Source organism: Saccostrea echinata, unplaced genomic scaffold (assembly GCF_033153115.1).
Source record: "Saccostrea echinata isolate AGI-Se365-2 ecotype Australia unplaced genomic scaffold, CSIRO_AGI_Sech_v1 ptg000054l, whole genome shotgun sequence".
Lineage (NCBI taxonomy): Eukaryota > Metazoa > Mollusca > Bivalvia > Ostreida > Ostreidae > Saccostrea > Saccostrea echinata.
In genome coordinates this window covers 28,002,466-28,028,501 of record NW_026889803.1, presented here as the reverse complement: position 1 = coordinate 28,028,501, position 26,036 = coordinate 28,002,466, and the positions used below count along the sequence as shown (strand labels likewise).

Here is a 26,036-nt window from a genome sequence, read left to right as displayed (position 1 = left end):
AAAACCAGGTCATAATAATTCATAAGACTTCCTTTGATATGATGTATTTTACTGAGAGATTTGCTGGCATTTGAATAGCAAGAGGCCCAGGGGCCACATCGTTCACCTGAGCACTCTGGCTATGAAAAAGCAGAAATCAGTCTTGAAAAGTTTTGATATAAAAGTGGTTCGAGGGGGTGTTGATTTAAACCAATTTGAATCTATACTTCATAGGGATGCTTTTTAATTACCTGAGGATGCTTCAGTTTAAATTTAACTAATTATGGTTTTGCTGTTCTTGGGAAGATTTTTACAGATTTTTTTCCTATGTAAAACTTATAGCCCATTGTGGCCCCACCCTACCCCAGGGGGGTCATGATTTGAACAAACTTGAATCTACACTACCTGAGGATGCTTCCATATGAATATGACCAATCATGGCTTTGCTGTTCTTGAGAAGAAGATTTAATTTAAAGATTTTTTCCTATGTATTCCTATGTAAAACTTTGATTGCCCATTGTGGCCCCACCCTACCCCAAGGGGGTCATGATTTGAACAAACTTGAATCTACACTGCCTGAGGATGCTTCCATATAAAAATGACCAATCATGGCTTTGCTGTTCTTGAGAAGATTTTTGAAGATTTGTCCTATGTAAAACTTTGATCCCCCATTGTAGCCCCAACCTACCCCTGGGGCTCATGATTTGAACAGACTTGAAGCTACACTACCTGAGGATGCTTCCATATAAGTTTCATATTTCCAAGCACAGTGGTTCTTGAGAAGAGTTTTAAATGATACCATTAATTTTTCATGAATTCATAATTATCTCCCCTTGGAAGAAGACGTGGCCCTTCATTTGAACAAACTTGAATCCCCTTTATCCAAGAATACTTTGTGGCAAGTTTGGTTGAAATTGGCTCAGTGGTTCTTGAGAAGAAAATGAAAATGTGAAAAGTTTACAACAACGACAGACAATGGGCAAATTTCGATCAGAAAAGCTCACTTGAGCCTTTGGCTCAAGTGAGCTAAAAAAAAAAGACTGCTTTCATTTAGATAATTCTCCTTAGATATTGCTTGTATCAGTTGATCCTTGCATATTTACAAGATTGGATATTTTTTGTCTTCCCAGTGTCAAAACTGTAAAAGTGGAAACTTTGACAATGTAGAAACATTGACAAATGACCAATACTTTGTTTCCATTCAATAATTTCTCAAAGAGCAAATGCAATTTTTTTTATAATAACTCCAGATAAATCTATTGAATTTGAGGTCAAAGGTCAAAATTTATATATTGCTTAATATGGTTTTCAGATGATTAGTTCTCCTTGAGCTTTTGCAATATTTTATATCAACTATCTATAAGAATTCAAACAGAAATCTTTTTTGAGGTTAAAAGGTCATGGTAAAAAAAAAATTCATATTGCATTTTTTCCATATAACTTCAGTTTTCTTCAAGCTTATGAAATGAAATTTTATGTCCTAACTCTTTATTATTAAAAAGCCCCCCCCCCCCCCCCTCTTTAGATTTACATGCCAAAATATCGAGTTCAAAAATTTATATAGAGTCAAAGTTAGACTCCAAGTTCTCTTTTTTTCTTTAAGCTTTAATTTAGCTTTAAAATTTAAGTCTCTAAGATGATAACTTAGGAAAGACCCTTATTGATTTTGAGGCCAAAATATGAAAAGTCAGGATCAATCATTCTTTCTCCATCTGCATTTTTAGGTCTTCCACCCACTGAGTGGGGACATAAATTCCTTGAATTAGCTTTTGAGTTTATTTGTTGTTGTTGTTGTGTGTGTGTTTTTTTTTTTAGGTCTTTGATATCAAGCAAAAGGCATCTTACAACAAGGGTTAATGAAATGAAAATGCCCATGGTAATTTAACAATACATATGACCAAGCCTTGGTAAAACAAGTCTGGATTTCTTGCCAAGTTGAAGAAAGTCTTGCAATCACAATGGAAAGTTTTTTTTCATCATTATGAGTTTTTTTCCCCAATGCATTTGTAAAATTATAAGTATCTAAAGGTAATTAAAGTTTTGAAAACTGATATTTACATTCATAAGAAATGTCCAAGATATAAACTACAAATTTAAAGCAAACTTTTGAACTTTAATATACTGTAAAATTCAACAATACATTGTAATATGGCTTTAATCTCACATACAAAATTTTTATACATGTTATAAATACAGGCAAAGATGATATCAAGCAAGATTAATTATACGAACAAATACCATATTTATTCCAATAAACATCCATTCCCTACAATTCTCAAAAATATAAATCACAAAAATATACATGTAAAATTATTATTTAAAAGTTTGAAAGAAAGAAATTTATTCCATATACTATAATCTTCAGTTTGCTCATGTATAGAAATCTCTGTAAGACAGGTAGTAACGTCAAGTAGTTAGTACACTTGTATTAATATAAAATATTTTAGATCCCTCCTTTCCCCCAGTGCTCTATTCAATTGGGGTGCTTACTGAAACAAATAGTAATAAAATACACGTTTCTCTTAGAATATGGAATGTCACAGAAATGTGCATAGTAAAAATATAATAAAACCAGTATTAAAAATATACAACTATATATGAATTCACTTAATCTTTTTTCTAGACACATATAAAATGAATTTTGTGGGTGGAGCATTAAATTTCATGATTTTCTAACAATAATTAAATGTACCCTGAAAAAAAAAACCCAACTTATTATAACATGCAGAAAGAATTTTGAACAGATCATATTAAAAACCTTATTATAACATGCAGAAAACATTTTTAACAGATCATATTTAAAATAGTGGCCTTACTTGCATAAATTTCTTGTATTTCCACATTGTTGTATATGAGCTAAATCTGTTTATAGACATATATGTACAGTGTATATCACTTCAAATCTCCATGACAAACAGTCAAAAACATGGAAGTCAAATAACAAGGCATTAAGTTTGCATATATAGCATTGTATAATCCATTTATAAAAAATACACGAAGAAAAAAGCAGTTGAATACATACATGTATGTATATATAATTCCGATCTGTGTTCAATTCCAGCAAAAAAAAATTATAATAATACTAGTACATGTATATTCATTTCAGAAATGTGGATCTCAGCAATTTGACATTAACAACACTGCATGTCTCTTCAATCTCTCTTAGGGGGAATAAAAATTTGAGAAATGTTTTGCAAAATGGTAAGATTTCATAAATTCCTAAAACTGCTACAATACTTAATCATTCATATTTATTCATTCCATACGTCTGAAATGTAAAATGTGTGATCAGCGATTATAGTTTATCATGACCAAAAGAACTCATACAATGATATCATATCATTAAGCAATTATTATGCTACTATCAACTTTAAAGAATTTCTTTCGTAATTCAAAATTTAATCTCAAAAAGGCAAACATAACAAAAAATGTAAAGTTACATATTATTGTACTTAAAAAACATGTACATATTATCTAACCCACTGTGCTAATTACATGTAACAATCAATTAAATGAAGAGGTGCATTTTAAACACAACCCTGATATACGGTAATATTAGTACAAGAATTTAATTAAAGCTACAATAAAATAAAAGTACAGCAAAACACTATCATAACTAAGTAGTAAGGCATACATGAACATATACATGCCATTTCTATTCAATCATAAAAGATGCATTCAGTTTGTTTTGTTTTTGTATTTTTTTTAAAAGTAAAACACCATTTAATGCACAGGAAAATTTCTTCAACTTGTATCTCCATTTTGGCATTAGTTTTCCTATTTCATATGGATGTGCATGTACTCATTGTTTAAGTCATAACACTTCAGTTTTAATTTCATGCTTTATGAAGCTAAGCACACGAGTATCATAGACTAAAAAATTGCACAAAACTCTACATTTTCACTCTCACACAAATTTAGTGCCATTTGCAAAAAAAAAAAAAAAAAAAAAAATGTTGCAAGGTGCACATGTATGTGTAACAAAATCTAGGTTACATCAGTTCTGAATGTTCTGTATACCCTGGCGTTACTGTTTTCAATTACTGCTTTTTATCATCAACATAACCTTTAATAAAACAAAGTAATGGTAACAGAGCCCAATTCATGCAAAAACATCATATTTTTAGAATCGTAAATTGTGTATCACAGGTATCAAATCAAATTCATAAAGCATTTATTAGCATGAAAAAAAAATCACTTATTAACATGGAATGTTTTGTTGGTTATAAAAAATAAAATATATTTTGATGGGAATGCTGCATAGGTATTCAGTCATAAGCTGTCTTAAAGGTTGTTGGAAGGAGATTACAGTGAATTCTGCGTGTATGAACGTTCCCTCAATCTTGGCATAGTATTGGTGCTCTGATATCTTCGAAACCCTAAAAAAAAAAAATTTACATGTACAAAGAATCTTGTGTCTGTTTTGAAGCAGTATCAAAATTCTGTTTTGAATTCTTTTTTTTTTCTTTTTGTTTTTTTTTTTCTTTTAAAATTATGAGATAATAATAAATATTTCTTTTTTTTTCCAGATATTTAAGGATCCAAAGTAATTAGAAAATACATTGTAGTCTCATCCAAAATGGAGTAAAGACAAGATGCATACTGCTATGCTAGGCAAGAGTTATGGCCCCCTTTTAACATGAAAATTTTCTGCCTACTAAAAACCCAAGTTAACAAATGTTGCAAATTTACACGGTTATAAAAATGAAATTTGAATACTATAATCAATCATAATTCAATAAATGTAGTTTTACATCTCAGTGCATTCAAAATAAATACATTTTAATTTGGATTTTTATACCAAAGTATTTACTGCCAATTAAAGATTCTTGTAAACATCTGTTTATGAAGAGCAGCCATGCAAAAAAACTATTTGATTTTGATTAAAATCTATTATTAATTTGGTTAATTCAAGTTCAGCTACTACAACATCAAGTCTTTATGGGTAAACTGCTTGTTACACCACAATATCATAATTATTTTCATCATATTTAGTTTTACATGTAAATAATTACAATACTTTAAAAATATTTACCCTAATTATGGCAATAATCATTGACCTGAAAGAAAACAAGATGCACTTGAGAAACACCTTACCATGCTAACTTACATTTATTCCAACTCATCCCCCTTTGATCCATGAAAATAAAGACTGAATCTATGTCAACAATGGGGCATACATGGTACTGGAAATAACTGTACACCTTAATCCTTTGACCTTTGAGTAATCATTATCTTGACATGAATATGTGACCTTGACCTCTGCACTTGACCATTTTTTTTCATATCAAGACACTGGCCATGTAACCTTCATGCTAATTTAATGCTTCTACAATATCAACATCATATATAAAATGATGACCTAGACAATAATGTTTTTCCTTGCAACTAAAGTTGATCAATATATGTGTTGAGGATCTAACAAATTTTCATTTTAATTATTATTTATTCAATCATTGCAGAGTGATATCCAGGAGATGCATGTTTTAGTTCTGTTATGATTTGGGCTGTGGATATTGGCCTGGATAGATTAGTGGTTAGAGCACCTGACCAGTGATGCGGGAGTCCCGGGTTCGATGCTCAGTCCAGCCATACATTTTCCCCCTTTCCTGTTACATAATTTGGTGCCGTGACCAGGATATGTAAGGATTGGGCTGTAGATATCAGCCTGGATAACTCAGTTGGTAGAGCACCTGACTAGTGATGCAGGAGTCCCGGGTTCGATTTCTTATTTTCTCCTTTCCTGTAACAGTTCCAATCCTCACTAGCTACTGGTACTTTTTTTTTTCTTACAAAGTTAATTGTGAAGTAATAAGATCAACAGAGAAATACATTTACATATATATACCCCCATCCCAACCGTGGGATTCTGTTGTGGAGGATAAAAATTGCTACCGGACAGTGATACAGACAGACTGACAGGTCAAAATAGAAGACATAAAAATTAGAAAGAGAGACATCATTAAAAAAATGCATGCAAGATGAAATGTATACAGAAAGGCATAACTGCTAAGTCATAAATTCATATTTTCAATGAAATTATTGCTCTGAAGAATCATGAAGTCCACAGAGGTGAAATTATATACATTGTAAGATAAATCATAAACAGATAAAATTTTAGAATAATATTCATACTTGGCATTTCTATAATGTAGTTCAACCTTTTTGAAACTGATAGTGTAGAAGCAGGCTTGTTGTTATAAGCACAAAGATTTTCATAAAAATTGTCATTTAAAATCTAGTTCTGAAGAAAAGATTGCTATAAATCAGCCAAAAAATTTGAAAAATAAGATGGAAATAATGGCTGTGTTTATGTGGATAAACTCACGTGGATTAAAGCTTCCATTGCTGCTCTGTGAGTGTCCAGATGCCACACTTCCACGGAGTCTTCTGGCACTTTGATCCAGACGTTTATATATATCTTCTGACTGGTATGACTTGAACAGCAATAAGCATTCTCCAACCTCTTCTTGTGAACTAAAAAAGCAATACACTGTATTTTAAAACTGAGTTATTCCATTCAAATAAAACACTGTACTGGTACCTAAAAATGCTTTTGGATGTGCATGTACATGAGAGACCTATGGGCCATGACATATTTCTGATTCTCCTTTGCTAGCTGTCACTCAGAAATGGGTAAACTTGAATCAGTGTACATTTTTTTTTTTTTGCCAGCCCCGTTATGCACTTTTTCAAATCAACATTGAAATTACTAAAAATTCCTTAAAACCTTATCAGTATTAGGTCTGCAAGCAGATGGAAATTTCACAGACTGGTTGAATATCTACCCTACATACATTAAAGAATGTTTGCCAATCATTAAATTAACAAAAACATCATACAGAAATAATAAAAGGAAAAAAAACAAGCTAATTCAGAGAATTTGTGTCCTCTACTTTATGATAAAAGATGAGGGTGGAAGAAATGGAAAAATTATGCAGAGGGAGAAAGAGAAAAAGGTCAACCTTGACCTTTCAGCTTTTGGCCTCAAAGTTAATGTAAGTCTTTTTTTAAAGTTAAAGAAATTCATGACCTAAAGTTTCATTGCAAAAGTCTAAAATTATTATTTGAAAACTACATATGCAATATCTATTTCTAACCTTGACCTTTGACTTTTTGACCTCAGAATCAAAATGGGCTTTTTTTTAGGCCATAAGAGCTGTGATATAAAATTTCATTGTAAAAGCTCAAAGGCTTTTAAAGATATCATCCGGAAATAAGTGTTATACACAAACAGAATGCATGAATTTATGACTTCGACCTAATAACTTTTGACCTCAAAATCAATAGTGGTCTTCTTTAGGCCATGGAGAGTTGCAGTATAAAATTTCATTGCAAAAGCTCAAAGGTTTTTTGAGATATCATCTGGAAACAAAAGTGTTACACAAAGACAGAATGACAGACAGACAAATGGATGGATGAACAGTTAGACCAAAATTAATATCCCCAACTTTCAATGAAAGGGGGGGGGGGGACAAAGACACAGAGGTTTTAAATCTTATCTTGGTGTAAAAATAATGGTTGAAATCTGTTCCTCTTTAAGGAAGTTTAAAGTTCACAAGTTTTATAAACAACTAAGGTGCACTCAGAATGGTGAGGGCTTGCTACCTTTCACGAGTCAGCTTCTGTATAACAAACTCCAAACAATTGCTACTGCTCCTGTGTTTACTCCTGTCTTTAATGAAAGATGATGTTTGAAGAGAAACTTATTTTGATTGAATGATTTCATTTGTACTCCATTATCATAACATTTATCTTAATTATTCACTGTTCAAATTTCATTCAATAATGAAAAAAAAAAATTAAGTCCATGAAATGAACATTATTAATTATTACGCTGTGAAAGTAAATCATGTCCAGTATGAATCGAACTTGGGCCAAATATCAGATGTGTCCTATACCATTCAGACCTAATTTTTTCTGCGATAGAATATAGCTCTCAGCATTTAAATTATTGATATTATAAAACTATAAAGGATTTGGGTATTTTTTCAATAATTTAACCCTGTTGGCAGTACACATGAAAAATTTATATGGAAATTGAAGTTGCTACTCGCAATTCATCATAGATGTTATTTTTTTCCATGGGTACATACAGTAAAGCTTGCCTTGTATGTCTTAAAACTTACGTTTTTGCAAGCTGTACTATTCATATGTTAAAGCTTATCCTTACATTATTATAAACAAAATTTCCATAAGCCCACTAATTCTTTTTAGTCCAAAACAGTGCAACCAGTTCTCAAAATAGAAACAAATTTTACCAGGACAGTGGCAGTAATTTTACTGACCACCTCATTCACACATCTTAAAAAAAGGAACAGATTTTACAGACACATTCGGAATAATGTCATTACAGGACAACTACACATCTTTCAAACATGCTCCATTACATTACTGTAGATTCCTTATTTTTCGCGAGTACTTATTATCGCGAAATGGCTCTTTCATGTCAAATCGCGAAAACAATAATTTGCGAGTAGACAGTTGATCAAGGGATTTTTCATTGATTTCAGCACCATAAAAATAAAAGCTAGAAATTTTATTTCGCGAGTGGTGCTTCTCGTGTAATTATACGATAATTAATTCCTCACGTATATTTAGGAATCTACAATATATAATTACTAATTACCATTAGAAGGGATGATGCTGGAAGTGTATAATGTTTACAATGGTTTTTTGTAGACTGAAGCCAAGGCAAACTCTAAAGGAAATCTTACCGTCCATTTTCTATAAGAAGGTTGTTGTCCCGTTTCTCTGGGTTGGCTGTGTACCTTCTGATGCAGGAAATCTTCATGCTGACCCACCTTCTCAATTTTGAAATATCCTCATAAACATTGACTCTTTCAGCTGTCACTTCCATTATACATTCTCCATCATAATTTAGAAAAATGTTTGGTATAAGGTAAGCTCGAAACATTCCTAAAATCAGATCATTGCATCATAAGGCCATTCCAAGTTTTTTCTCTGTTTAGCGTCCACCCATCTTTCAAAAACCTACCTACCTAATCGCAAAAAAACACACAGGCCAAAAAATAAAATGCAGGCTTTATGGTCTTAAAAATGATGTCATTCACGGCATTTGATTTCGTAAATCTAATTTTTCTTGAAGAAAAATCTATTCTTAAGCACAATCAAGGTATTAAATGCTTAAAATAAGCCTAATATGATATACTGTAGACAAATACTTACAGAAATTGATATAATTAAAAGAATTTTAAAGATTTTGACCAGAATAATCAATTTTAAGGCTCCTGATTTTGTTTTTTTCTGATTTGGGGTGTCAACCAGAAGTCTCTGATGAGACTGTAGCTCTACTGGTCTGTACGTATAACAAAAGAAAAGTAGCACTTGGATTTGAAACTTTGCAACATGCAACAATAAATAGAATTATGTATCTTAATGTAGTCTACTTCTGTGCCAAGTTATATTGAAATCAAATGAAAACTGTAAGGGGGGTTAGCATTTTGAAAGTATTTCACGGAAATTTCTATTTTTAGTAACCATGACAACACCATTCACCGAAATAAAAAAACAGAAATACATATTATGTATCATAGTGTATTCTATCTGTGTGCCCAATTAGATTGAAATCAGACCAAAATTGTAGGAGGAGTAATGTTTTATGGGAATTTCACAAAAATTTCTATTTTTAGTAACCATGGCAACACCGTCCATCGAAATTAAAAACCGATGCACTAAATTATGTATCTTAGTGTAGTCTACTTGTGTGCCAAGTTATACTGAAATCGGACCAAAACTGTAGGAGGAGTAGCGTTTTAAAGGAATTTCACAGAAATTTCTATTTTTAGTAACCATGGCAACACTGTCCATCGAAATCAAAAACCGATGCACTAAATTATGTATCTTAGTGCAGTCTACTTGTGTGCCAAGTTATATTGAAATCGGACCAAAATTGTAGGAGGAGTAACGTTTTAAAGGAATTTCACAGAAATTTCTATTTTTAGTAACCATGGCAACACCGTCCATCGAAATTAAAAACCGATGCACTAAATTATGTATCTTAGTGTAGTCTACTTGTGTGCCAAGTTGTATTGAAATTGGACCAAAACTGTAGGAGGAGTAGCGTTTTAAAGGAATTTCACAGAAATTTCTATTTTTAGTAACCATGGCAACACCGTCCATCGAAATCAAAAACCGATGCACTAAATTATGTATCTTAGTGCAGTCTACTTGTGTGCCAAGTTATATTGAAATCGGACCAAAATTGTAGGAGGAGTAACGTTTTAAAGGAATTTCACAGAAATTTCTATTTTTAGTTACCATGGCAACACCGTCCATTGTAATCAGAAACCGATGCACTGAATTATGTATCTTAGTGTAGTCTACTTGTGTGCCAAGTTGTATTGAAATTGGACCAAAACTGTAGGAGGAGTAGCGTTTTGAAGGAATTTCACAGAAATTTCTATTTTTAGTAACCATGGCAACACCGTCCATCGAAATCAAAAACCGATGCACTAAATTATGTATCTTAGTGCAGTCTACTTGTGTGCCAAGTTATATTGAAATCGGACCAAAATTGTAGGAGGAGTAACGTTTTAAAGGAATTTCACAGAAATTTCTATTTTTAGTTACCATGGCAACACCGTCCATCGAAATCAGAAACCGATGCACTGAATTATGTATCTTAGTGTAGTCTACTTGTGTGCCAAGTTGTATTGAAATTGGACCAAAACTGTAGGAGGAGTAGCGTTTTGAAGGATTTCACAGAAATTTCTATTTTTAGTAACCATGGCAACACCATCCACCCAAATCAAAAACCGATGCACTAAATTATGTATCTTAGTGTAGTCTACTTGTGTGCCAAGTTATACTGAAATCGGACCAAAACTGTAGGAGGAGTAGCGTTTTAAAGGAATTTCACAGAAATTTCTATTTTTAGTAACCATGGCAACACCATCCATCGAAATCAAAAACCCATGCACTGAATTATGTATCTTAGTGTAGTCTACTTGTGTGCCAAGTTATATTGAAATCGGACCAAAACTGTAGGAGAAGTAGCGTTTTGAAAAATTGTTTACAGACAGACGGACAGACAGACAGACAGACAGACGGATGGACGAGGGACACCTTACTATCGCATAAGCTCTTCTGGTCTCTGACCAGTAGAGCTAAAAACCAAGGCACATGTGGACGCTAAACATAGAAAAAAGTTGGAATTGCCTTATTTAAAAAAACAAAGTATGATAGGGCTCATCCATAGCTACAGAAATAGGGATATATTAATATGGTCAAAATATGTCTTGTTCAATTAACTAATGAATTAAATCAAATTTATTTAAAATCAAATACTCAAAATAAATTAACATCATGCAATGATGTGCCAGGCATTGTTTACCGTATATACTCGCCTATAAGTCGGTCCGCCTATAGGTCGGTTGTATTTTTTGAGGTTATTTTGGAAGGATTTGCCATTGACCCGCATGTAAGTCGGTACAACTTTTTGCAAGATTCAGTTGACAATTTAAAATCAATGCTCTAATGTTTTAACCTGGTTTCGATTAATATTTTTAGAAATGACGCCGATATTTAATTCTAAATCATTAAGAAAAATACATAATGCACACTTAAGATAAAAACAAAGTTATTAAAATATGTAAATACTTGTACTTAATGTATATTCTTAGAATACATAAATGACATAAATCATATAATATATTCAGACGTTGTGCAATGATAATCATGGGAAATCTTTATAAATTACTACAGTTCGCCGTCCAGAAAAATACTATGCTTTTTATGACTCGCCTATAAGTCGGACATAGAGTTTTGGACCAAAATTTAACTCCCAAAAAACCGACTTATAGGCGAGTATATACGGTACTTAGGGTGTCCCAATTTTCTGTTTTTCTTTTCTTAATAATATGAACATGGACAATTTAACAGTAAACACACAAGCTGAAATTTCAAAAATGCAAATGAATGTACACCTGATATGTCTTGTCAATGTAAGTAAAATTTCTGACTTAAAAATGGTAATTAAAAACTTATGAAATCACGTTTCAAACGGTTTGTCTTATTCAATCATCACTGAAACTTACCCACTGGAAGAGTATCACTTTTACCAGCCTCTGCCTGCAATTTTTGAAGCCAGTCATCTGCATCTAAAAATTAATGATGACATTTGACAGGTATAAAATGCTTTAATTTGATAGCACTAATGTTTTTTTTTTCTTTCTTTTTTTTTTTTTTTTTTTTTTGGAAACACTTTGTTTGGTCTGTTTAATCTACAATAATTATACATTTCACATGAATATAAAAAAAAAATGCCCAAGAAAGAAAACCTTTCTTTTAAACATGTTAAAAAACCTTTTTCCTCCTGTTTGCCATTTTGAGAACAAATTAATTCTATAAAGTGTCTCTGTCTGTATTCAACCTGCTACTGTCTATAGATGGACCAATAAAAAAATGCCTAAAACATGAACATAAAGCTTATTAATGTGTTTCATATTTTCCTGCTTATGACCTTGTCAAAATGACCCTGGCTCATGGCAAACCATAAGCCATTAAGATCAAACATAAAGCTTCATAATATGTACCAGTACTTACATCTGTTGTAGTTTTTTTAAATAATCATAGACAAGTTTATTACTGATACAAGCCATACATTAATTAAGAAACTTTTTGGGTTCAGCATTAACTTCTTGTGTTTCCAAGCAACAAAGCCATTACCCTTCATGATCTGAGAGAAAATTTTACTTCTCCTCACAGGACTTTAACAAGGTCACTGAGAACCTTTTGTATGTGATATGTTTCAACTTCTGTTCTCAACTAGAAATCTGACCAGTCAGCAAGGGCCCCGCCGAGGGGTAGAAATAGGGTGCAGATTAGGGGATGAGAATTTTACTTGATTCCAAAAAATTTCAAAATATATAAAGAATAAGCAACAGCAACTGCTAAATATCCAACAATCTGTAAATAGTATCCTTGTATTTACATAAGGCAGTAAAAAACATCATATCTATAATAACTCAATTAAATGTATATTTAAAAATGAATGAAGCATGTGTTTTCTAAAATGCCAGCCTTCAGTGAATGCAAATATCACCCAGGCTTGACCTTAACTTCAAAACAAATATCAGTTGCAGACAAACTTAAGGTGTTAATTAATCTTAAGGTGACAGAAAGATAACCCTCTAAAATATTCTGCAAACCAGCAAGATAATCAAACCCATGGGATTAATTATACTGCTCTCTCAACCTTTTCTAAGTTTACAATAAGAACTTTTTCAGCAATGATAGAATGAGGTTATTATCTGAATACCTGTTAAAATAATTAGTATTCTTAAATTTACATAAGGCAGAAAAAAAGAAAAAAAGGAAGTAATAATAAAAACAATATCTTTATCTATATCTTGTTTTTAGAATTCAATAAAATCATAACTCATTGTGTATTTTAACAAAATAAAGTATAAACATTATTTAAACCCACATTTCAGAGAATGTAAACATCATTCAGAATTGACCTTAACTTCAAAACAAACTTCATTTGCAGACAGAGGTGTTAATTAATCTCAATGTGGCAGATAAAGATAAATGCTTTGGATTTTCTTCAAGAGGAAAGTTAATTAATCCCAAGAGACTCATTGCAGCCTTTCATAGTTTACAATAGGAACATTCTCAGCAGTTATCTCTCTTTGCCAATTCACTCTTATATAAAGTTAAGGAATATACCCCACCACCCCAGCTCCAAACCTGATGACATAGAGAACCAAACTTAGCATCAAAATATGTCTTACTGCCTATTCAACCAACATACCAAATTTAAACTTAATTGGTCAACCCTAAAAAAAGTTATTAGAAGAAAAACAGAAAATTTGTGGACGGAAGAATGACAGACGGACAGACAGACAGACAGAGTGATTACTATAGGGCACCCGCAAATCCTTGCCGGGCCCTAATTACAAAATTATGGCATGGATATGCTATGCACTAAGAGATCAACAAATCCCCCCCCCCCCCCCCCAGCAAAGAAATTGTTCACAGGGACATGCATATGATGGGCATCTCTATAGGTATTTGATACTATCTCTATAACTATTTGATACTATCTCTATAACTATTTGATACTACATGTATCTCTATAACTATTTGATACCTACCATCATTACATATAAACTGTCGAACTTCACCCCCAGCCAGGGAGATTGTGATGCCATGATCTTCATTAAACGACAACCTTACAACCGTTGTCACATCCTGCATGCGAATAAATGAAAGCGGCTTCTCCTCCCGGAACCCCCTCTCATCTGCATACTTCACAAATCTTGTTGGACCTTTACTGGAAGGGGCAAACAGAACAACATAGCGTTTCCTCCAAATCTAATGAAAAGAATGTATGAAAAAAATAGTCATGAGCTAGGTTCCCAATGTTTTTTTTTCTATGCCTTTTTCCCCCTTCATTTTCACCACTTAAAATCTTATTTCCCCTTAATCTTTATCATGCTGCTATAATAAACAAACTGTATATTAAATGCAAGAAGCATGAAAGTGAAATTGGGAACAATTTATTAAGAAGTTGTATACATGTACATGATGTAATAGTAAGAATTTTTTTTGTTTCTTAGAGTCTTTTTTATCAAATTTTACTATTCTGAAAAAGTGAACTAGGCATAATAACTATGACAATCAATAATATACCAATGGTTATTGTCAACACTGAAATACCTGGTTTGCACTTACATTTAAATGTACATATAGCTCTTAGGCATACACGTATTACATTCACTGTGAAATTTCCTAGTTCTCCCATTTAATATGTGGATAAACACAAATGCCTTTTGCCCTTTTCTTTTCACTTCTGCTTCAAGAAGCAGGAATTATTTACTTTTTTAACTATTGATTTTTCAATCCAAATCCAGGAAGAAATTCAAAAGGAATAGCATAATACATACAATCATACATAAATTAAATTAAAGTTTACATATTACAGTGTATTATGCTCATATATCCAGGAAGAACGCTGGGATTAAGTTAGGTTTTTTTTTTCAGTTAAGTGAAATCATATATTAACATGTGTAAGTCTGTATGCACAAGTATAATATACACTCACCCCAAAGGTCTTGCTTTTCATGCGAACCTCCCCCTCTTTTAAGATAATGGACTGTTCCACTCCTTGGTAACCACCATCACCACCATTCATCTTCAAACATTATAACAAAGTGCACTTCAAAAAAGACATCCTGATAAAAAAAAAATAATAATAATTATTATCACGAAAAGTTCATAATAAATTTAATAATTAATAAAAATTCATAACGAGTGCATTATGAAGACGTTGATCCTGTTCAAAACATTATTTACAATACTGAAATTACCAGATAATTGTCAATTAAAAGTCCCCAACTCTAGGCTGCTTGTCAACAAGAGAATTAGTTTTTGACTCCGTTATTCATTCAAGAAAATGTTGAAGTAATATTAGCATCACTCACCCATATACATGTACATAAATAAACAAAAATGTCATCTCAATGACACTACATGTACACATATATGATATATATGTATAAAACATATAAACAGATGATACTATAGCACATGAATTTCCTAATTGTCAGTCAAAGGCTGTGATTTTTTTCACATGACAGAACTTGATCATTAGCATGTTACTTGTAAGTTTTAAAGCAATCACATGTCAATTTTCTAATGTAACAATAATTACTTTAATACAAAATTATATTGAACACAACACATAAACATGAGATTGTGTTTCACGTGACACTGATATTGTAAATGCCAGCTATCATACTCCATCATTATGAAATACAGTTGAACTTCAGTAATATCTCGAACACTGATATCTCGAATACCATGGATATGTCGAAGTGATTTGGAAGTCCCAACCCCTTATTCTTTAAGTATTTTATCTTGAATCCTCGGTTATCTCCAAGTTTTTCCTTGCTTCCATTGAGTTTGAGATAACAAGGTTTGACTGTACTTCCAAAACATCACATTACCTTAAGTTTCAATTAATATGTCGACATTTTCTCTTCAGAAAACTCCCCATATATGAGACTATTTTCATTTTTTTTTTACTTTATATCACACACATTTTATTCAAGTTGAAGATTTCACCTGTGTATGTAAGTACCTGTGCTTATAAGTGTATGTATAAGGACATGTACTCTACACTCTCAAGGACTATTATAGGCACTACACGATTACAAAGGAGTGATTGTGAATGAACAATTGAGTTACATTATAAACTGCTTTATTAGTTTTACCTTTATTCTTCTCATATTTTTTTTATTGTATCAAATTATATATTTCTTGTCTTTTTGTGGGATGACAAAAATTATGAAATTAACACTGTAGAAGTGAAAGTATCTTAATTAAAGAGCAGATTGATATATATGGTGAAAAATGAAATGGATTTAAAAGGGGATAAACACAGATTTTTTTTCCCCTTCTAGAAACTGCATGAATAACCAGTAAAAGTTACCTGTATAGTGACTACCAGTATATAAATAGTGTGACAACTATACCAGTACATCATGGGACTGTATTGTATGTCAAAATTCCACCACACATTTAATAAAGTGCACTGCTAGGTTACATGACATGCTTAAATTTGGAACTACATGATGCATATCTGTTTATGCATATTCATAGTCACCAACTGTGACCTTGTCATTTGCAAGTACAATGGAACATGGAATAAAGTTACTGTAAACATGTCTTAAGCTCCACATATTAATGCAAAGATTTACACGTAAACAAAAAGAGCTTTCTCTTTATTGTTATCTATTGAAAGAATCACTGCTAAAAAAGCAAAATTCATTGTTTAATGCTCCAATGCTTCACTATGTTAAGGATTTGGCCTGGAAACAATTTGATTAGCTATAGCTAGTATTGAATTCCAAAATGAGGTCACAATGACCTTTTGGGGGCCATGATATAACCCCACCCCACCCACCCCTTTCAAGATCATCAAATGGCAAGTATTCCTAGTCCTCCTAGTGTGCAAGATATGAACCTAACATGATATTTGACTATGTATCACTGTAAAATTCCCACAAATATGTTTTAGCAACAACAAAAAATTAATTTGAAAATACACATGGTAGAACATAGTTACCAAGATTTTGCTATCTATAAATATTCATTATTGTATCTGCCATCAAGAATTAGTAGGGCTGCACAATAATATCGATATTCCAGTATATTGCGATTCGTTAACAAAAAATATCGTATACCGATGTTTTTCCAGTACCAATATACCGGCAAAATGATTGGGCTTTAGATTTATGAAGTAAAATATGAAATTTAAGCAATGTTTTCAATCATGCTAAACAGTACCAAACGGTAAAGGTTTCTGTTGCATTTATTTGCCAAACCGTAGTAAAATTGAATAATAGAACTTTTTTTGTTACAACATATTTATAAAAGTTTTATACACTCTGCTATAAATGGAGGTTAAAAAAATAAGAAAAGAGCATTTAAACTCTTATTTAAAATATTGCAATACATATCGCAATACAGTTCCAAATATCGCAATATATTGCAATAGGAGATTTCCAACCGATATTCAGCCCTAATAATTAGGGATTTTTCATAATTATTTGTTTTGCAGACATAATATTCAGGCACATAGTAATGAAAAGTTGGAACCTTGCTTGTCAAAGGTTTTATAGGTATCTAGTCAATTATTTCTGCATTCTGAAGCCCCCTTCCACCACCCCACCCCAACCCGGCCCCCATAAAAATATTATTAATACACTGTATGTGCCTAATCTTCTTTTTTTTTTTTTAGGAAATCAATGCAGAAACCATCTCCTTAATATTATTCAATGTAATTCATGTTTCACTTGGAAACCTGTATAACACTACATTATAAACAATAAATAGTATAGTTATGTGGAATATGCTATATGGATTAAAATGAAAACTTGTTATATGTTCTGCCATGGAGTATGCACTACTGAATGCAATGTACAGTTTGCTAAAAAAATTGTAACAGTTCTTTATTTTAAAAACACAAATCTGTCTGAAAATGTATATATTGATATAGATCATATTTCTTCAAGTTACCTGCCGGAATTATTACACCGCGAACAAATCCTCACGTCAGGCAATCTAATTAAAATTAGATGTTCCGAATCTCAAAGATCTAACAACATCCCATTCGGAGTCACATCAGAGCGACCTTTTGATTAGCCAATGAAATTGCTGCCTCCAAAATCTTGGCTTATGGTTCGGATGCATTTCTTTTTTCAGTGCTAAACCTAAACGCCCAAGGAGTTTCGTAGTAAACAAAACATGCATGGCAAAGGCCATGCTATGTATGAATGTGACGTGCGGGATGACTTGTATAGTTTGTGCATTTTCATTTGAGTTACTTCAGGTAAGAATGCTAGATTGGAGGACTATACATTTAATTTATACCAAAATTACTTGAATTCAACGTAAGACAGACTACTGAGCATCACTAATGTTAAGATGTAGCTGTGGAACTAATTTTAGAATCGTACAGGGAAGCTCAAATCTGATTGGCCAAAATGTTCAAGTTTATTTCTAATCAAAAGGTTGCTCTAACGTGACCCCAAATGGGATGTTGCTAGATTTTGAGAAGCGGTAGCGGATTCAGAACATCTAATTTTAATTAGATTACATGTCAGGGGTTCTTAGTCAACATGTTGCTGGTTGGACCACTGACAAATTTCATTCGATATCTTACAGGCTGACTGCAGCGACGTCTTTCGGAAAAATTACAAATATTGATTGTTTTTCTTACCTCTCAACCGATCAAACTGCTGGTTTTTTGGTGATAACCAATGTGTAACACATGCATTTTAGGTGTCACCTGATTCCCTTCTCAACCTGTTTACATTATATGTATACTTCAATTTGATTGGTGTTTCACAATGAGAGAAGCAAGCCTGAATAAAACTGAATGAAATTTGTCAGGGGTCTAACAGCACCATGTTGACTCAGGGCCCCAAACACTATGAGGATGCAGTGAACAGAAATATATACAACTCTAGCAATTAATTTAAAATATTTTAAAATGTTGGTGTTTTAGTATCATACCTGTGGGAGCACCTAATGCCAGTTTATGTTTAATAAATACAGGTATTATACCTGTATTTATTAAACATAAACTGGCACTAGGTGCTCCTTAAAGCTTACAGTTAGATAAATACTGTGTATGTTAGCAAAGGAATCCAATTATATTGAATGGACTCATTAAAGATGCTGGATGCAGTTGTGAACATGATGGTAGAACTTGAGGCACCTGAATTTTTATCGATAAGTTGCATATAAGGTCCAACAAAAAACTCTACTCCCTTTTTATAAATATAAGTTGGGGTTATATAGGACTTTAATGACTTTATTTGTAACTTATTAGGCCTAAATAAAAAAAAAATTAGTACCTATGGTGCAAGAAAAAATGTGTTATGCCCATTTAATTGAAAATAATCTAGCCCAGCGACACATTCAAAAGTGTGTGGTAGAAGAGAATGAACTCTTACCTTACATCAAAGTTTTCAAGGTGTACTTTGCGATGTCGTTTTTCATTCTCTTGTTATTTTTGTTTTCTTGAGACTTGAGTTTTTGGGTTTGCCCACCGGATATCTTTTACGGTATAACGAACCCGATCCAATTTTTAAATTAACACAGTGAACTCATTGCTGAAATATTTCCTGTACCACTTGAATGCAGAATATTTTGTTTGAATAAGCTAAAGGCATGTAAATAAAAGACATGACTAACGTTTTTTAACGAATGAAAGAGTGGATAAATAAGTTCAGAGACATGATTATTTATGCATCGTCCAACTATGATCAAATTCATATCATTTATGTAACGTTAGGCCTACAGTTTTTTTTTTTAAAAATCCGACAGTAATTATTTTCATTAAGAATTCACAGATAGGATACCAACCAGTTTAAACTTTTTTTTACTCTAAGGATACACTGTACATGTACCGTAGAATAAGGAAATTTTCCGTTATTGTGATGTTCAAACGGGACGTATAGTCAGAAAGAGAATAAATTTAACATGCTGCCCCCTTCTAAAAGGAAGAAAAATATAAATTCTAGTCCAGAAGTGTATAACTATCATCCTATCATGTCACCCCCTTTTTTCATAACGAGCCAAACAGTCATAATTAATTTCACATGCAGTTCTTTCCAGAAAATTTAAAAAAAATACCAATACCGACAAATAAATGAAGTATATATTCCGGTATACTAATGTTTTCAATTTCGTCTTCCAAAGATATACAGAATTTGCTCGGATATCTCTTTTAGCATATTTGACTTCGTACTGACTTAACAACAGGCTAGATTAAATAAAAATAAAAAGACCGTCGGAAGGGGGTGGGTGGGTACGATCGCACCCCCTTAAAAAAAAACAATCGAAAATCTATAGTGTTTGAAACAAAGCAATTTTTTAAAAAATTATTTTTGTGTTTATAGTAATGCTGCTTTATTTTGTTAATTTGAAAAAATGACTTTAGAAATGCATCAGAACCCATCAAAATGGTACCATTTATAACCTCTCTCTCTCTCTCTCTCTCTCTCTCTATATATATATATATATGTGGCTCTGAGATCCTTCACCAGCGATGGCCCTGAATAAAGTGCTTTACCATCTCAAGCTAAAATGGAAAATATGTATCATACAAATGCATATCGTGATGACTGACCATGAAGTTTGTTAAATTGACTTGAGACAAAAGTATTCTGTGGGTGCATGACAAAGACTTATATAGTCAAAGGGGGCTGGGAGATCTTTGTGGCGCCACTGTTTTGGTCATAACAGTAAATCCATTCCGAAAATGTAGGAAAATTATATGAAATAGCCTTTTTCCCTTTGTCAAATGTCTTCGCAACTAGTTAAACTGAAAAAAACAATTCCCCTACTGTGTCCTACTTCTTTGTCGGAGTTTTGTCATTGTCCAATTTTAATAGGGGTGAGGGAATTGTCAGCGGCGGATCCATGAATTTCATAACGGGGGGGGGGGGGGTGCAGTAGAAGGCAAGGAGGGGGTTCTGGAGGCTGCATTGAAGTCCCCACTGGTTCCAGGGCAAAGCCCTGGTGTGGATTCGGAGGCTTCGTCCCCGGAAGCTGAGAAATCTTACAAATAAGAGGCGTTTTTTCCTTGATTTTAGGATAATGGATATATCAGTTCTATATACATGTAAAAAAAAAAATCAAAGAAGGGGGTGCATGGTGTTGCGCTGGATCCGCCTTCGATTGTCGACAATTGAATTGGAAGTCACATTTACTTGGTTAAACCTCTGACTCTTTTATCAAGTTTGTAACTACGCCACGTATATAATGATATTCCAATCCCGACCCTGTCCTTTAACTGTTTAAAGAGGTGTAAATTCTTTATTTACTTTTAATTTTTCTCATAATAAAAACAAGAGGTCCAGAGGCCACAATGCTCACCTGAGTCACTTTCGCCCTTCTGTTCTGTATCAGATTTTTACCCAATATACGTGTATTCCTATGTAAAATTTTGATCGTCTTTTGTGGTCCCAACCTATATTCAGGGGTTGTGATTTGAACAAAAATGAATCTACACTACCAGAGGATACTTCCACTTTAATATGATTCAGCATAGTCTTGCTGTTCTTGAGTAGAGGAGTTTTAAAGATTTTCCCCTATGTAATCCCTATTGTGGCCACACCCTGCCCCTGGTTATATCATGGTCTGAACAATTAACAATCTACACTACCTCAAAAAGCTTCCACATATGTTTCAGCTTTTCTAGTCCACCAGCTCTTGGGAAGATTTTTTTTAAAAGGTATTCCCTACATATTTCAATGAAAACTTTGATTCCCTTTTGTGGTCCCACCCTACCCCTAGGGACCATGATCTGAACAATTTAAAATCTACACTACATCAGAAAGCTTTCTCCTAAATTTCATATTATCTTGTCCAGTGGTTCTTGAGAAGATTTTTCCTATATATTTCAATGTAAAACTTTAATGCCCTATTGTAGGCCCACCCTACCCACAGGGGGCATGATTTGAATAATTTAAAATCTACACTACCTAAGGAAGCTTCAACAAATTTCATCTCTTCTTGTCCAATGCTTCTTGAGAAGATTTTTCCTATTTATTTCAATGTACAAGAGGCCCATGGGCCACAACGCTCACCTGAATAACTTTGGCCTTGCAGTTTTTCACCTGTCCCCCCTCCACCTTGCAGTACTTATTGTGGCCCCGCCATACCCCCAGGGGTCATGATTTAAACAATTAGAATCTACACTACCCCAGGATGCTTCTACATAAGTTTCAACTTCTCTGGCCCAGTGGTTCTTCAGAAGAAGATTTTTTAAAGATTTTTACTACATATTTCAATGTAAAACTTGGATTCCCTATTGTGGCCCTGCCCTACCCCCAGGGGTCATGATTTTAACAATTGAGAATCTACACTACCCCAGGATGCTTCCACATAAGTTTCATCTTTTCTGTCCCAGTGGTTCTTGAGAAGAAAATTTTTAAATGAACCCACCTTTTGTCTTTCCTTGATTATCTCCCCTTTGAAGGGGACTTGGCCCTTCATTTTAACAATTTAAACTCCCCTTCACCCAAGGATGCTTTGTATTAAGTTTGGTTAAAATTGGTCCAGTGGTTCTTGAGAAAAAGTTGAAAATGTGAAAAGTTTACAGACGGACGGACAGATGGACGACGGACAACGGGTGATCAGAAAAGCTCGCTTTCAGCTCAGGTGAGCTAAAAACTTTGATTCCCTATTGTGGTTCCACCCTACCACCGGGACCATGATGTGAACGATTCACAATCTACACTATCTCAGGAAGCTTTCACCTAAATTTCAGCTTTTCTGGTCCAGTGGTTCTTGAGATTTTCCTACATATTTCAAAGTAAAATTTTGATCCCCTATTGTGGGCCCACCCTACCCCCAGGGGACATAATTTGAATTATTTAAAATCTACACTACCTATGGAAGCTTCAACAAATTTCAGGTTTTCTGGTCCAGTGGTTCTTGTGAAGAAAGTTTTTAAAGATTTTTTTTGCATATATATTTCATTGTAGAACTTTGATTCTTCATTGTGGTCCCATCCTACCCCTGGAGACCATATGAAGAATTTAGAATCTATATTACCTCAGGAAGCTTCCACATAAGTTACAGCTTTATGGGTGATCAGTAAAGCTAACGAGCTCAGGTGAGCTAAATACAATTGGTTTTAGCTAGTATGATTGCAATCATGAAAAAATATAAAACAATGTTTTAATAAATTATACATTTATTTAGACACAATACTTTACTACAGTTATGAATACATGTGTTACTTTGCCTTTCCTAAATCTGAATAAAGGAAGACAAAAAACTCGAGAAAAAACAAAAACATTAACAAAAAACCACAGAACATATGTACCCCTGCTTTGTGAAATCAAATAAGAATTTAGCATTTGCCTGTTGTTAAGTGGGATATAAAAGTAAATTCATAATGATTTACATGTACAATTTTTTTTTACATTCATTTTATGTTTCTGACAGAAGTTGAAAATTACATGAGGAGTATTTCTTGTTAAAGTTATCATAATACATGTAATAAGATAATTCCAGGATTCCCTGTTTATATGGTGCACACTAAACTCTCATTTGACAGTAAAGACAACAATCCAAATTTACTTTGTACTTAAGGGCAGACGATACATTCCTCAATAATATATAATTTTTTTCTATGAATTTGTCATTGAAGTATTGCTACTTTAATATGTTTACTTGCAAAAAATTGAGGCACCTTACCAGGCATTTGTGCAAGATACCAGAGGATGATGTTTCCTATATAATCCTTTTGGAAAAACTGAATATGCCAATATTACAATTTTTAGTGTTTCAGTTTTTTTAAAGACAATTAGAAACCCGTTTAGCAATCAGAAAGTATTTAAAATTTTGAATATTTTCCATACAGTATGCAGATATACAACACAGATATTTGAGGAACGTATCATCTGACCTTAATCATGAATATTTTCACACTTTTATTAAAAAAAAAATTACCATTTGCCTAAAGTAATAATAATTGTTATTTCAGAGTTTTATTTTTTTTTCAATAATTTTTTGTATATAAGCTATCTGTGTATGTCTTGAATTTTCTATTAAAATTAAGATCAGTTCATGTCCATTCACAACTTTAATTAATATTAATTGGTCTGATTATGAGAGTCATCTGTTCTGAATAAAAGCAGTGAACATGATAAAAACAAATACTTTCAAGTACCGTACAATTCAACATCTTATAAATATTCTTTTGATTTTTCACAAATTGTACAATTTCTTTTATTGCACTAGTTCTTAAACACATGAAAAACAGCTGATGAAAAACTGCAGTGAAAACAAGAGTAAATTAATTGAATGATTGCAACCAACAGTATTGCAAAAGAATATTTACTGAAAAAATAAATGAATATGATTATAGTTGAGATAAGAATCAATCAACAAAAAAAATCTTTATGAAATGGAAAAACTTTATAAACATTCCTTGTACAAAAGATTAGTGCATGTGCTTCAGCTTATTCTACGGTACAAACCAGCACAATTTACAAACAAAAATATTTTTTACCAAAGAAGATGGGCAAACAAGCTGAGAAAAATGCCTATGGTTCAACAAATAAGAAAGTGAAAAATTAAACTCAATTATAACCCAATTTTGTTTGATATTTCAGTTAACATTAATTTATACTTTATGTAAAATCTTCCCAATTTGCAACAATCTCACAAGTGTGGTTATTCATCTATGAAATAGCATTCACTCACCAAAGAGCCCCAGCTAGGGCAAAAATGATGAAAAATGATAATTTCTTCATATCATATTTTTTCTATATAAGTGGGTCTTTGCTCCTTTTTTTGAAAGTATATTCAAAGTAGGTTCAAATTTCAGGAATTTTTTTTTCTTCGATTGCCACAATATGCCTTAAATGTACTTTCAATACTCGGGGGAAAATTTCCCCAGAAAATTGGTGACTGTGTACATATGGTTAATTAATACCATACAGCAAAAAATACTTCTACAGTACTTAATACTCAAATTGAATTTGATTTTTATACATTTGAAGCTATAGGCATTTTGCATGCCTTGTTTGCCCATCTTCTTTTGGGAAACCTTGAACAGTTTTTACGACAATGGCAAGTTAATATACAAGTATGTGTACTTCAAAATCATATTACCACTTCAATTCTGAGTGCTTCTTGTTATTAATACTGAGTATACTATGGGACAATTGTACACATGTGAACATATGAATCTATCTAGTTTAATTCATAATGTGCTTTAAATAACTATAGGCAACTTCTTTTACATACCTCAATAATTATGTGGCTAAGTTGCCAAACCTAAAAGTTTTGTACACACATGTATATATTTAATGCACAGGTAAACAATACATGATTCTTTTCATGTAAATACATATATTTCACAAAAATATTTTACAGTTCACTGATAAATACCCAGGTATGTAAACATGTCTTGATATTATTAAAGCATCACAAAACAATATTGAGGTCAATTATCATAAAAACTTGGCAACAAATGATTGATATGAACTGATGACCTATATGATGTAATAAAAGACACTGTTTGAGACTTAGTACATGTACATAACATTGTTCGAAATAGTTTGTATGCTTCAATCAATGAGATTTATTCATATAAGAGAGAAAAAGCCAATGTATTAAACTATACACAAGAATGTTTTGCAACCTATTTCTCCTATTTCACAACAATTCAAAAAAAAACATATTTATATTTACAATATTCAAAATAATATATCCATATGATATACATCTTTACCTGTAAATACATGAGTTAATCTGATTTTTTTTTCTAAAATGGGAGAAAGAATCAACAGAAAAAGTGCACTGTATCGAAGATTTTGAGAGTGAAACATGATATATCTCTATACATTCAACAAATTCATATACTGGTATATTGTCAGTTGACCCTTTATGTATAGGTTTTATCACGAAACGACATAAAACAGAGTTTTTCTTTACTTTGATCAAAATGAAGTGATCAAACACAGAAACCAAAGTTGATGAGATTCTCTGATTATCCC

At 32.5% G+C, this 26,036-nt stretch overlaps 1 protein-coding gene and 1 long non-coding RNA gene across 3 annotated transcripts; both read right to left on the bottom strand.

Annotated features, from left to right (window-relative positions):
• Window positions 1-2,079: 2,079 nt before the first annotated feature.
• LOC133172451 (docking protein 5-like) lies at window positions 2,080-19,507 on the bottom strand. 2 transcript variants are annotated; one of them, XM_061307333.1, is made up of 8 exons: window positions 19,470-19,500; window positions 15,050-15,179; window positions 14,100-14,319; window positions 12,039-12,101; window positions 8,697-8,898; window positions 6,308-6,456; window positions 5,015-5,039; window positions 2,080-4,358 (listed from the first exon to the last, which is right to left on the bottom strand). In XM_061307333.1, exons 2-7 carry the CDS (start codon window positions 15,137-15,139, stop codon window positions 5,032-5,034), a joined length of 732 nt encoding a protein of 243 aa, XP_061163317.1. In that variant the 5' UTR covers window positions 15,140-15,179; window positions 19,470-19,500; the 3' UTR covers window positions 2,080-4,358; window positions 5,015-5,031. The 2 variants fall into 2 exon arrangements, with proteins under 2 accessions (XP_061163317.1, XP_061163316.1); XM_061307332.1 differs by lacking the exon at window positions 5,015-5,039 and having other exon boundaries at window positions 19,470-19,507.
• A 3,696-nt stretch (window positions 19,508-23,203) lies between these two features.
• Window positions 23,204-26,027, bottom strand: LOC133205727 (uncharacterized). Its single transcript, XR_009723646.1, has 2 exons — window positions 23,939-26,027; window positions 23,204-23,616 (listed from the first exon to the last, which is right to left on the bottom strand). It is a non-coding gene; the product is annotated as an uncharacterized LOC133205727 (long non-coding RNA).
• Window positions 26,028-26,036: the final 9 nt, after the last annotated feature.